The following is a 14,161-nucleotide window of genomic DNA, read 5'->3' on the forward strand; positions in this document are numbered from 1 at the left end:
TATGAACAATCAAATGGATTCTGAGAAGTGAACCCAAGTCCTCTGCAAGAGCAGCCAGTGCTCTTAACCTCTGAGCCATCTCTCCAGCCATAATTCACTCCCGCCATGTTGGTTTGGAGGATTGAACCCAGGCTGCCAATCTTTACTAGCTGAGCCATTTTGATGGCCTTGTCATTTCTTTTAAAAAATATTTTATGTATGTGAGGACACTGTTGCTGTCTTAGACACACCAGAAAAAGGCATCAGATCCCATTACAGATGGTTGTGAGCCACTATGTGGTTGCTGGGATTTGAACTCAGGACCTCTGGAAGAGCAAGTTGCCTTTTTCAATGGGATTTACTTAATTTCCCTGGGTTGGGTTCAGTGAGGAAGTGCTCTACAAAGAGCCACACCCCCAGCTGACACAGTTCTTCAAACAGGATCCTAATCTTCACTAAGGAAAGTCCCAAGCTTGTAGGATAGAAATAGGAATTCGAACTTCTCACTGATAGTCCACAAAATACCCTGGGGTCTAAAGCATCAGCAAGTCAGCAGTCACCGCCCTTGCTAAGATTGGTCAGCGGACATTTGTCCCTTGGAATTCAGGCCCTGGGGACACCACAAAGAGCCCCAGGGCTGTGTGGTTACCATGGTTTCACTTTCTGCCTGCAGGCTTGAGTTGCTTGCTTTCTAGCACATTCCTTTCTTTTGTTTGTTTAAAGATTTATTTAATGTAAGTACACTGTAGCTGTCTCCAGACACTCCAGAAGAGGGAGTCAGATCCCATTACAGATGGCTGTGAGCCACCATGTGGTTGCTGGGATTTGAACTCAGGACCTTCAGAAGAGCGGTCAGTGCTCTTAACCGCTGAGCCATCTCTCCAGCCCTGCGCATTCCTATTTTTGATTCTTTAGACAGGGTCGCATGGAGCCCCATGTAGTCTTGGACTCTGATCCTCTAGCCTCAGCTTCTCAGGTCCTGAGGCGATGGGCGTTTGTCACCATGTCTAGCGCAGTGTCTCATTCTTAAGTGGTTAGTGCACTTCAGCAGCTGAACTTTTATTATGAAAACACCCACAAGCTAAAAATGGATATTTAAAATTTTTATTGTTTTATCATCAAAAGTTTTCTCTCTCCGCGGTAGGACAACAATGTGTTGACGCATACTGATGGAAAAAAACTCTTAAGTAGCTAGCCTAGAAACCAGAGATGGGACTGGAGAGCCAGTGTCATTGTCAGACCCGCAAGGCTACTGCTAAGGTTGGTACCCAGAAAGAATCTGCAGCTGCTAGAAAAGGAGCCTACAGCCAAGCGCTCAGCACTTCCTTTGTGAAGGAGCAGAGAACAGGGAGGCCCGGAGATGGAACCTGCTGCGCTCCCTCCGGAACCCAGGCAGGTTCTGAGCATGCGCACACCCGCCGTGGGGCTCCACCCCATCGTGACTCAACAAGCCCCTTCTGGTCTAACCCAAAATCGGCATGGCCGCAGCATTTGGACATAATGCTTCCCACCTCACAGCCAAAGTAATAAAACATGGGTCAGGGCAAACAAAGCAAAATTAAAACTGCAGCTTTAGGCATCTTTAGTAAAAAGCTGAACAAACTTGGTGCATGTTCCCATATTTTTTTTTTTAGGTTTTTTGAGAAATAAACTATAGAAAAAAAAAAACAACAAAAAACAAAAAACAGTTGTCATGGTTACTCGTTTCCAGCTAAAGGCAGAACACTTCTTTTTATGTAAGCATACTGGAGAAACATACAAAGGCCCTCACAAAATACTGCTGGTTCAATGAGAACATTTTCATAATCAGCTCTTGGGTAAAGTACTGAGAACTGAAGATGCAAATGACCGCTACGATTTGGTCATGCCTGGTCACTGAAAAGTTTTTGGTTGGGCCTGTGTCTGAAGCTGTGGTGCAGCTGGATTTGGCTACTCTGTATTAATTCGGACAATAAATACCTTACTTACAACAGCAGATCCAACACGATGAAACCAACCAAAGCCCAGATGACTGAGAGGTTTACAGCAGACCTGCCTTAACCGTGTTTAAAATGCATACGCTATACGGTTGGGAGACCTCTCTTACCGTGGTCTAAGTCCTACAACTGCTTGTTCCTGGATTACCTGCAAAGCTAACAAGTCACTTGTGAATCACTTCAAGGCCTTGTAGGGGAGGGGCGCTCTGCGTGTATGGCATAGCAATTGGTTTCCTAGTAGTCAAACATTTCTAAACATTATTAAACTATATTTGAAAAGTTCTTTTACTTAATATATACAATGTACAAAATAAGTTAAAAGGAGGAAGCAGAGGGAAGTTTTTGAGTATGTACACTGCAAACTCACAGCTGTGCCACTGAGTGTTCCTTTCACCCTCCAAACCATGGGAGGTGACGGAGCTCAGACCTGTCACTACGGATGGCAATGGCGTGCAGACAGGGGAACTCCACTGTCACTTCTTCCCACGCAGCCACGCACATGCTTTGATCGTGACAAACACGAATATAAACTGGATCCCCAAACTTGTTTTACACTGTACCTTAAAGTTTAACATAAATTCTTCTAAGAGTTGAGAAGAAAAACACTCTTTTATAGCAATTCCACAAAATAATCTTCAATTCACAAAACACCTGTCCATTAGTAAAACCAGCAACCCTTGCGGAGGGTGTGGGCAGGAGCAGTCGCCCCCCTGAGGTATAATGCAGCTGTCTTTGCACTGAGTAAATAGTAGAGAAGGTATGTCAATGCTCTGAAAGTTTGCATTCACCTGGAGTGATGTCATCCTGACTGAATGAAAACTTACTCATGTATATTTGTTTTATAATGGAGATTAACTGATATTTAGAGAAAAATGTGTATTTTAGCCCATAATACAGCCAGAAGTTCTGAATTCCTAAACCAATGCAAATGGTTATTACATCTTAAAAATGTGTAACATCGCATACTGATTTTAAAACAACTGAACAGGGAAAACACATTAAGTATTTTAGCTTCAGCAGGACACCCTGGAAAGCATAGTCTAGAGACGTGGGAAACCAGCCAAGCTTTTCCAAAAGAGAAAATCCTTTTAATCCTCAGCAAGTCCCCGTGGAAACAGGAGGCGTACAGCAGTGAGGAGGGAGCACCTAGCACACCCCAAGGCTGGCCAACCACAGCATCGCGGCCCCCTCTCCTGCGCACGGCCGGCCTGCAGACGACAGAAGTCCATGTGGCTACAGTTGAGCGGCTCACCACTGCTGCCAGCTGAAGTCATCGTTGCTTCCGAAGACCAGGAAGAAGCCTAGAATGGTCGCGAAGATGACGGTGTTTCCCGTGAGAACAAGGGCGCAAGCGCCCCACTCAATCTGCGTAAGGAAGAAAGACACGGTCAGCGGCTGCGCAGAGCAAAGGCATCGCGGAGCGAACCGATGCTCTCTCTGCGCGTCAGTCCATCCTGATCGTGAGTAACGTGGCTTGGGATGACCTCACAGTACAACACTCCACACCCTCTCTGTGATTTTATTTGCCACTGATGGACTGAAAAGTAGAGAGTTCGGAGGTGAGGGTCATTCAGGAACAGGCTCAGTTTCGAGAATGATCACGGTAGCTTCCTTTGGCTCTGTCTGCAGTCCTGAGGGTCCATCCCAGGGTCCTGTGCATCTAGGATGCACCCTGCCCCTGCATCTCAAGCACCACCGGGGATTCTACAATTACTGCTTACAAAGGAAGTTACTCTGGTAGGGGCAGAGGGAGCAGGTGCCTGCACCGCACCTGAAGTGGGGCTAGCCTCGGCCCTTCTCCCCACCTTCCCGGAGCTGGAGGGGACTCTAGTGCAAGTCTGCCTTTGACCTCTTTCATGCTTTCCCAGCCTCTGAGGATAAACAAACTTCTCACACTTCTACATTTTAGGTCAGGGGTTGTCAACCATGTGGCATATCAGAGGCCCTACATATCAGATACTTACGTTACGATTCATAAGCAAAATTACGGTCATCATGTAGCAACAAAATAATTTTATGGTTGGGGTCTCCACAACATGAGAAATTATCTTTTTTTGTTGTTGTTTTGTTTTTTTGTGTGTTTTTGGATCTGGCTTTTTTCGAGACAGGGTTATAGCCCTGGCTGTCCTGGAACTCACTCTGTAGACCAGGCTGGCCGCAAACTGAGAAATCCACTTGCCTCTGCCTCCCAGAGTGCTGAGATTACAGGCGTGCGCCACCACCGCCCAGCAGAGAAACTGTCTTAAAGGGTTGTAGCACTCGGAAGGCTGGGAAGCACTGGTTAGGGTTTACAGGGCAGGCAGGCAGGCAGGCCGGAGGAGGCACAGTGCAGTTACTGTGCCTGCCGGCCGCAGACCCCAGCCATGTCCTCCAACAGTTTTAGACTGACAGCAAGGACAAATGGAAAGCTAAGGTTTTAATCTGCCCTCTACATCCTAATGTCTCCCATCTCTCTTTTATGTAACAAAGCATTTAAGAAAAAAAAAAAAAGATCAGTGTGGTATAAAAGCCTTCAGAGTGTGGCCACTCACCAGATGTGCTCTGGCAAACACAACGGGGAGTCCGAAGGCTGAGACCACGATGCCCGTGGTGAGGAAAATGGCGAGCTCCTTACAGGCATTGCTCATGGCGTCCGTGTCGTCCACCAACCTCCTGGCTATGCAGTACGGGATGGGCGAGAGGATGTAAAAGAAGAGAACGAAGAGGGGCCAGTATTGGCTGGAAAAGAAAACAGGGTCAGTGACGGTGTGGTCAGCCATGCCACCTTGCAACCCACTAGCCATGCTCCTGTCGTAGACCAGAGGACCATTACAGGGTAGCAAACAGGCTGTGCTTGAAAACAAAGCCACGAGCTCATGTGAGAAGTGTTGACAGTTCATCCTGTGTTCAGTTACAGCACAATATTAAAAATGTCTACTGAAGCCCGGCAGTGGTGGCCACGCCTTTAATCCCGGCACTTGGGAGGCAGAGGCAGGAAGATTTCTGAGTTTGAGGTCAGCTTGGTCTACAGAGTGAGTTCCCGAACAGTCAGGGCTACACAGAGAAACCCTGTCTCGAAAAACCAAAATAAAAAAAGAGTCTACTGATAAAATGCTTTATAAATTGAGGCCCTGCCCCAAAATATTCGCTTTAGCATATAAGAAGGCATACTGAAAATAAGACTATTTACACAAAAACCTTTACATCCTGCCTTCTCTGATGTTACTGATGAACTCTAAGTGTAGATTCCGTGAGACAGTATTGAAAACCATAGTGTTTAGTCTGTTGGGAATCGTGCTGTGCCGCTGTCACTTTCCGGCGTGGGTGAGTGCAGCAGAGGAGGCTGTGTGAAGGGGACAGGGCACCTCTGTCCCCCTCTTTGTCACAGTTTCAACAGTCTATTAAAATGCTTACAAGAAACACATGATCCTTCAGGCTGACAGGCTTCATGGCGTATACATTGGGGACTTGCTAGAGCTAGCTGCTTTGTTTTCTTTTTTAAAAAAAAGATTTTTCCCCTTTTTGTTTTAATTTTTCAGGACACAGGGTCTTGGGATTTGAACTTGGGTCCTCATGTCTCTATTGCAAGTGCTCTATCTACGACACCATCTCTCAGCACATAATTTAGCCTTGAATTTGATGTCATCATCAGTTTTCCATCTTTGCTATAATATATATTATATATAAAATATTACATATTTTGCTATCATTTCCATTTTTGCTATTCCTTCAGCGACTGTGAGCAGCAGTGTTTTTACCCAACTATGTGTATCATTGCAAGCATTTGTGAGTGGATTTGTATGAGGCTTTCTAAGAAGGGGAGGGCCAGTTCAAGGAAATACAGGATACTGGCAAACTAGTTCCAAGAAAGGCATCGCGTCCTTTCTAAACCCCGCCCACCTGCGGACACTCAGCAGTACCCGCCCACTTCCTGTATCTTCACCAGTGGATTTCAGGTAGTGTTGAGTGGGATTCAGTATGTTTGCACGAGCGTATTAGCGGCACAATTCTCTCTGCGACTTGTGGTCCACTTCTATTCATTTGTCTTTTGAAAACTAAGTTCCTTAGATATTAATTTATAAAGTTTTCTATACTGGCCACAGTAATGAATACCTGGAATTCTAGAACTTGAGAGGCTGGAGCAAGCTAACTGTGTGCGAGGCCAGCCTGGGCTACCGAGTGAGACAATGCCTCAACAGGAAGCTCTTCCCATTCCAGGGAAAGCAACTACCGACAGCTGTGCTCAGAAGCTGCCCATGTTATCTTCAGTAAAGGATGTTTTAGGTTTTGTCAGTGGATTATCCACAGGCAGCGGAGCTGAGTTTCTGTCACCAGGTCATTACAGAAGCAGACCACAGCAAAAAAAAAATCTCTCTGCCTTAGCATTCTAGTGTCTTTACAAATAAACTTTAAGTGATGATCTTCAGAAAAGGATTATGTTGGTAACTTAACATTTCTCTGAATTTCTCGTATAGTAGAAAACAGCACATTAAAAACTTTAGTAGAAAAATTTTACCTTTAAACATTCAAATAGAAAAGAAAATGACGTACTTGTATATCGGAAGGGCACATCCAAGCATCAAGAACATCAGTCCAATCGCTCCTCCGAACGACAAACTAATTAAAGCTGCAAAACAAACAAAGCCCCAGAGACCAATCAGTTAGGCCACCATAGTGCACAGCAGACTGAGCCGGACCTGGAATCCCCTAAGTCAGAAACCCCACCTCCCCTCAAAATTCAAGTGGTTAAAAGCGAATCATCCGCATTGGGAGTAGCAGCTCAGGCCTGTTAATCTCAGCACTCAAGAGACTGAGGCAGGAGGAGGGTTAAATACAAACTAAAGATCAGCTTGAGCTGCAGGGTAAGACCCAGTCTCAAAAGGCAAACCAAAATGTGAACTGTCTTCAAAACTGCCAATTGCACAGGTTCAGAATAAGTTTCTATGGCATCCCCAAAACAGAACTGCGTGTCAGAGGCTGAGCACCTCCATAAATCCCCTTTAATCCCACCTATAAGGAGGCAGGGGCAGGAGGTTCCCTGGTCTACACAGTGAGTTCCAGGCTGGCCAGGGATTCACAGCGAAACCTTGCCTACAATGTGTGCTCTGCATCCCAAATATCTATTGTGCACATTCAAATATTCCTAAATCCGAGGAAAGCCACAGGCTGATCACATCTGGTTCCGACTGCTTCCAATAGTTTTGACCTACTGCTAACACACACCAACTACTGGTTCCATTTCTCAGAACTATTAAGGCCCAGAGAGTCAACGTCCCTGCCCGACACTGCATTTAGTGCATACATGAGCCAAGCGCTAAGTTGATGACCCAAGGCCAGTTCAATTTCTGGAATCCATATAGGAATAACAGGAGAAAACCACTCTAAATTGTCTTCAGACCTCCACACCCATCACACACTCAATATTCCCACGAGGGGGAAGGGAGAAGGGGGAAGGGAGAAGGGCAGAGGAGCCTCACCAAAACAGAAACAAAAAGCACAAAACTGAAAGAAAAGCTGCCCCAGAGTATGTGTAGCTTATTTATATGTCTTTCTGTTTGTTTGTTTGAATTATTTTTAGACAGAGTCTCACAGTGTAGCTGGACTATGCTATGTAGACCAGCTTGGCCTCAAACTCACAGATATCCAACCTCCATTTGCGGTATATGCCACCATGCCTGCCTTGTTATTATTTTTTAAGGAAATGAGAGACTTCACAGTATCGACCTGCCTGTAGTTAGTTACTGCCTGTCTTTCAACAGTTTACAGCAGCACAGTGCCTTTGTTCCTGGTTTCCTGAGTTCTAGTAGAGCTGTCGGGTTACAGTGCAGCCTGGTGTGGACCTGGTACCACTGTCTTACCACAGCGCAGAAGGAAGAAAATGCCTCCTACCGTAAGATTCACCTTGGAAGCTCCCCAGAAGTGGCTGGTGTACTTCAAACTGAGAAACAACTTTATTATGTATATAATCAATGACCAAGACATCAACCAAAAGGAACGTGATCAATATGACTTCCACACAGCCTTCTTGGTAAGATCTGTTACATTTATGATTTAGATTTATTGATTTCCGGTGTGTCACGTGGAGGTCAGAGCATCATGACCTGCAGGAGTTGTTCTCTTGGCCCATGTGGGTTCCGGGAGCTGAACTTGGGTCATTGGGTTTAGTGGTAAGCCACTTAGCCGGCTTTTAAAAACCTGTTATGGTCTAACCTTAACAGAAAAGTTAAAATCCAAAGGTATGTAAAGAGCTAAAATTTACCACGTTAAAAAAAAACCCTATAGCACACAAACCAAATTCAGTGGCGTGGGAGTCACATGTTGCCTGCTACCACTGACAAGATGGCCGTCGACGCTGTCCTGGCTGTCCGGGGTCAGCTGGCGTGCTGAATATGAGAGTGGTCAGGACACCACGAACACAGCATGCTTAGTTCCAAACGTCATCACAGTTTATATTTCCAGGAACGGTGGGGGAGACAAGGGAATGTTTATTTCATTTTAAACAGCAAACAGAGCACTCGAGGTTTCCGGGGAATGCAGTAACTAAGGAGAACAGGGAGCTTCTCCTGTCCCTTACAGTCCTGTCTACAGCCCCTGACTCCGCCACACAGGCCACAGTTGTAGGTCTTACACTGCCCTCTCTCCTATTCTGGAAACCGGCAGCTGCTTCACCTACAGGCCTTCTGTGCACGTCTGTCACCAACCGCAGTTTTCCATTTGTATGGGAAATACTGTCTGATGCCAGACACACTGCAGGGACTGGGGCTCTCACTGGCTTCCTCAAGCTCCAACGTTCCTGCCCAGCTCTGTCTCTCTTCCAGCTAAGACTCTTTCTCTTCGGATGTTACCTCAAGCATCTGTGCCTCACAGGCACCCAAGTCTGCCACTGTGGTTATTGGTGATCTATGAAAGGCTAGGGACTAGCTCACGGGAACGAGGCTCTGCACTTGTTGTATTTATTTATCCATACAGCAAATACACTGAGCAGTCAATGTGTGCCACATGGCTCCCGCTCCTGGAGACAGAGCGATGCCAGGAAATAAAATCAGAGCTTTCACCTTAGGGTGCTCACCACCTAGTGGGAGAATAAAACAGCTCTTTAAAGTTACCACATTCCGGGCTGGAGAGATGGCTCAGTGGTTAAGAGCACCAACCGCTCGTCCAGAGGTCCGCAGTTCAATTCCCAGCAACCACCTGGTGGCTCACAACCATCTGTAGTGGGATCTGATGCCCTCTTCTGGTGTGTCTCAAGACAGTGACAATGTACTCATGTAAATAAAAATCAATAAATAAATCTTAAAACTTACCAAAAAAAAAAAAGTTACCACTTTATTTACTGTATGCCATCTGCGTGCACACGCCGATAAGCAGCCATTTATGGGCTTTAAGGCTAGCCCATAAAATAATCAACAAGGACAGGGCATGGTGGGGCACGCTGAGAATTCTAGCAGTTGGGAAGTGGAAGCAGAAAGGATCAGGAGTTTAAGGCCAGCTTTGGCTACAGACTGAACTAGAGTTTAAGGCTAGCCTGGGCTACTTGAGACCCTGTCTCAAAAATAAACAAGCAGACAAACCAGCAGGTAAACAAGGAGGCTGCACCAACTGTGAGGCGGCTGGGGCCTCCTGAGGCCCCTTCGACCTGAGCACTTTCACTTTCTTAACTGCCTTCTGTTCCCAGAACAGGATTTATGTCCACCGGCCTTATTTATGGTCTCCCACAAAGATAGAAACCCTTTAAGAATGAATTTCATAGCCTTGGAGTTTTGTGTAGGGCCTGCCATACAGTAGGTGCTCAATAAACACTTAACAAAGGAATTACTGAAAAAGTGAGATCTCTGAAGGGCGTTAAAGATTTAAAGAACGAACGTCTAGTGATGAGCACAAGCAGGCAGGGTGAGGGGTGGGGATGCGGGTCCCTGAGTGGGATCTCTGATGAGGAGACAGCTGGGTGACAGGCAAGGAACACAGGAAGGTGTGTGCGAGCCTTCAACTGCACACAGCTCCTTGCCCTGTCACCGGGCTGCCATTCTAAATGATTCGGAAACATCTTTCCTTCCCAAATGTTCCTGGTCTGCTTCTGTCACCTGTGCCCCAGCTTACACACTCAGCAACAAGGAGTGAATGTGCCTGGGGGCGGGGTGGCAACAGCCTGGTGTCCCCTACAGCCCACTAACTAACTAGTTACTGTTACTGAACGCCGGCGTTCTTCCTTTTATAAATGAGAAAGACTGCCAGGAGGTGGGGGCGCACACTCAGGAGGAAGAGGGGCAGAGGGGTAGAGGCAGAGGCAGAGGCAGGTGAGTTTGAGGGACAGCCTGGTCTATAGAGTTCGTTCCAGGATAGTCAGTAATACACAGAGAGACCCTGTATCAAACAACAACAACAAAACGTGAGAGACAGACAGACACAGAAACAGACAGACAGACAGACACTGTATTCTACTATGAAGGCTGAGACAAGTTGAATGTGGATTCCAGGTTAGCCTGGACTGCAGAATGCTCAAAAAAAAAAAAAAAAAGCAAATACACAACTTAATAATACAAGTTAACTTAAAAGACTTTAGGAAAAAAAAAGGTCAAGAAACCAAAAGATAAGGTTCTGGCATTGAAACATATTTAAAACTCAAGCTTTTATTACAGCCACTATATCAACATTATAAGAAAATTATCATTTGAAAATGTTTACTTTATTATGGATGTGCGTGTCTGTGTGTTGCTGAGGTAACTCCTGGGCTGGAGTCACAGGCTTTTGTGAGCTGCTGGGTGGGGATGTTCGCTCGGATCTCAGATCCAAGCTTGGTTCTTCTGTTAACTGCTGAGCCATCTCTCTGGCCCATAAAATTACTGATGCGTTTATTTATGCAAGATCCAACTTCCTTCAAGTACTCACATACAAAAATTGAGCCCCGTAGAAGTGTTTGGGGAAATGGAGGTACCCTGGGGTCGTATTTCCATGCATTCGAGACTCGGTATTTAAAGGATGTTCAAAACCATCTGCATGTGATACCTCATCTCTTAAGTCACCACAGATACGAGCTGACACACGTAAATAAACTGCTACAGAGTGCTCCCCAAACCAGTCATGTCTCCCCAGTCTTACGACACCGGCAGCTAGGTGGCTCATTTTATATAAGTGGTGTCTTAAGTGACACACCAGTAAGGTTAAGAATTCATACGGTAATTGACTGATGCAACATTGGGAAAATGAAATGGAGGGCAGTGTGGTTTCTACTCCCAAAGCCTCTGGGCCAGGGATGGAACGGCCCAATTACCTAGCAAAAATTCTCTAAAGATGACCGTTCTGGGACTACAAAGACAGAGGTGAAGGGGTCAGGCTCCCCAGCCTGGGAGTTAGCAGAAAACATAATTTATCACAAAGTAACAAGCAACTGGTTCAAGAAATAGGTAATGGTCTCTACAGCAATACTTCTTAATATAAGGGCAATATAAAGGCCAACAGGAAGAAATATCTTGATAAAGATAACAATTTGTTAACTTTAAATGCCATTGAAATCTTTAAAAAGTAAAATTTTCCCCGGGGTCACTGTCACCAGATTAACATTAACTCAGATTTGGCGAACTATAAAGCTGTTTTCTTTTTTAAAAGAGTCCCTCATTAACGACACCACAGAGTGAAGAGGAACACAGGCAACATCCTAAAACCGATAGCACTTTACAAGAACTTCCATCCACATTCGGATTTGAAAGGGTTTATTATAGCTCAAAAGGAGATCTGAAAGTGTCCTAGACGCTCATCTGACAAGGTTCTATATGAGAAACAGTTTTTTGTTTTTTTTTTTTTGCTTTTTTTTTTGCACCGAAAATAAATGAGACACCAAAAAAATGTGACCCAGGAAAAAAGCTCAACCAAAAGTCACCCTTACCAGCGCGGTGGAAGCAACTCTACCCAACTGTTTTTACTTCCAACTAGGTTATCTCTTCTACAAAGCAGGTCAAGAAATCAAAGCGATCAGCTGATAAGTAAATACAAAACTTTGCTTCTAACCCCAGGGGCAAGTCTACTGAGCAACGTTCCCAGTCTTCAAAGAATGCAACATCTCTCTAAAGAAAACGCATGAATAGACAAGTAACCTTTCAGGAAGGTGTTCGTTATCTTTTCTTAAAAAAAAAAAAAATTCACAACTAAAAAGTGTCAGCGTGCACTTGTGGGGGAAAGGAAGCCAGGGGCACTCTAGGTTAGCATCCGGGCTCTGCTGCACCTTACAAACACCAAAGATGCATTCGATTTAGGCAGGGGAAACTGGTGCACCGGGATCCGGGGAGTGGATGCAGAGCTCAGGTTTCAGGGAGGACCGCGTTCGTGCCTCGGGTGGGAAACCACACCGGTTTGCCGTGCCGGGCATCCCTCCCGCTCGCAGCCCTCAGTGTCTCCCGGTGCAAACTCGCGCAGTTCGCGTCGGTGGCCGGCTTGCCCGGTTCTGGTCCAGGGGCGGAGCGCCAGCGCCGGAGGAGCCGAGCTGGGTCGTCCCCACGCCGCCCCGCCCCATCCCCGCGGCCCCGGCCCCGCGGCCCGCGGCCCAGGCCCACCTTTGATGCCCGCCATGGTGGTGACGTCGCTCCTGGCTCCACGACCCGGGCGGTGGCCGGGAGACCCGAGACGCGCGGCGGCCGCCAGACAACACCCGGAAGTGCACGCCGCTGCACTTCCGCCGGCGTCTCGCGCGGGGGCGTGGGGGCGCGCGAGGCCGGTTGGGGCCGGCTTGCTTCCTTCGCAGCTGCGAGGCCAGCGGGGACGTGCGGGGCAGGTCTGCGGTTCCCGTCAGGCTCCGGAGACAGCACCGGCCCGAAGTCCCCGCGATCGCTGGGCGAGGAGCTCGTGATCTCTGCGGGATCGCTTCACGTTCTGCACAGCGAGTCCATTTCACCTCCCACCACCCTGTCCGCGACACGGGAAAGGGGTGGCCTCTGCTTCTCTCCTTGGGTCCATGAGATGCGGATCCCCACCCGGAAAGGTTCAACGGGCCGAGCCATGGATGGGAATATAAAGATGCATCCTCTTGGGAGTCTGAGCGCTTTTCTGTCTTCTTGGGGACAAAAGGGATGGGGGGCTGGGGCGCCCCGCCGAGATCCGATGTATTTATGTAAGCTTCCCACATAGCATATGCTGGGGAACCGGGTAGGCATTGGGATGAGCCAAACTAGGTGTAGTTTCTGCCCTCGGGTTGTTTGCAGGCTAGAAAGAGAGAATACTCAAAAGAGAGCAAAAGTGCGACAAAGATCATGGCTAATAAGAGGGATCTGCACTCCAAAATATACCACCGGGGCGGGAAGATGACTTCAGCTGAAGTTAACAAAAGAGAGACACAGAAGGGGAATCAGCCACGCTCCTTTTCTGTACAAAAGCAGACCGTGTAAATTTCTCCTTGTAAAGGTAGCTGGAAATTCAGTCCTGTGTTACACGAAAAGATATTTGCAACACAAAATTTCCCGTTTGTAAATATTTTCATTTCTGAGGAAGAGACAGATGTCTCTGTAAGCAGCCGCAATTGGAGTTTGAAGACATGTTACAGAAATAGCCTTTATCTTCCCTTAGTTTCCCCTTGAAAGCCCTAATTCTTCCATTTAGTTGCTTTCACACAATGTATTGCCTCTTGTTAAAATGCCTTATAGGCTCCCAGATCTAGCCGGTTGGGTTTTCCCCTATTCGAATTCGGAGCCTTACTAAACCTGTGAGATGGGCACTCTCCCCTTTAAATCGGCCTTACAGCTCCTAATATGCCGGTCTCCGCTAGTGAAGTTGAGAAGGCAGAGACAACCTCTATCCTAGAAATATCTTGGATATAGAAGATGTCAGAAATAGTCCTTTGGTTAGATCTGAAAGGATTCTTTTAATGGAAGGACAAAATTGGGTTGTGTGTGTGAGTGTTGGGAGATGGATGGAGTTTTGTTTTTTGTTTTTGTTTTTGCCAACAAATGGAACAGGGCACTTGGAAAGTTGGAGAGAGAAGAAGCCAATGGGTTGGCAGGGGTTGTAGGTCCTGTCCGAGAAGTTTTGGAATCTGTACCTCCACAGACTGGGAGTCACCCTATAAGTTTATTGGGTGAGAACTGAAACTGGGAACCAGGAGCACATGGGCATATTAAGATCACAACAGGGAAACCAGGCCCAGGAAAGACTATGGGAAGTGTTGTGATCATAAAAAGAGAAAGAGGTGTAAGAATATGTTCTATGGCCGGGTGGTGGTGGCGCACGCCTGTAATCCCAGCACT

General features: G+C 46.7%; 1 protein-coding gene across 1 annotated transcript; it reads right to left on the reverse strand.

Annotated features, from left to right (window-relative positions):
- Positions 1-1,067: 1,067 nt before the first annotated feature.
- Positions 1,068-12,597, reverse strand: Leprotl1 (leptin receptor overlapping transcript like 1). Its single transcript, XM_052162336.1, has 4 exons — positions 12,479-12,597; positions 6,486-6,561; positions 4,487-4,673; positions 1,068-3,320 (listed from the first exon to the last, which is right to left on the reverse strand). The coding sequence occupies exons 1-4, from the start codon at positions 12,492-12,494 to the stop codon at positions 3,204-3,206; spliced, it is 396 nt and encodes a 131-aa protein (XP_052018296.1). The 5' UTR covers positions 12,495-12,597; the 3' UTR covers positions 1,068-3,203.
- Between the last annotated feature and the right edge of the window lie 1,564 nt (positions 12,598-14,161).

Source organism: Apodemus sylvaticus, chromosome 18 (genome assembly GCF_947179515.1).
Source record: "Apodemus sylvaticus chromosome 18, mApoSyl1.1, whole genome shotgun sequence".
NCBI classification, from domain to species: Eukaryota; Metazoa; Chordata; class Mammalia; order Rodentia; family Muridae; genus Apodemus; species Apodemus sylvaticus.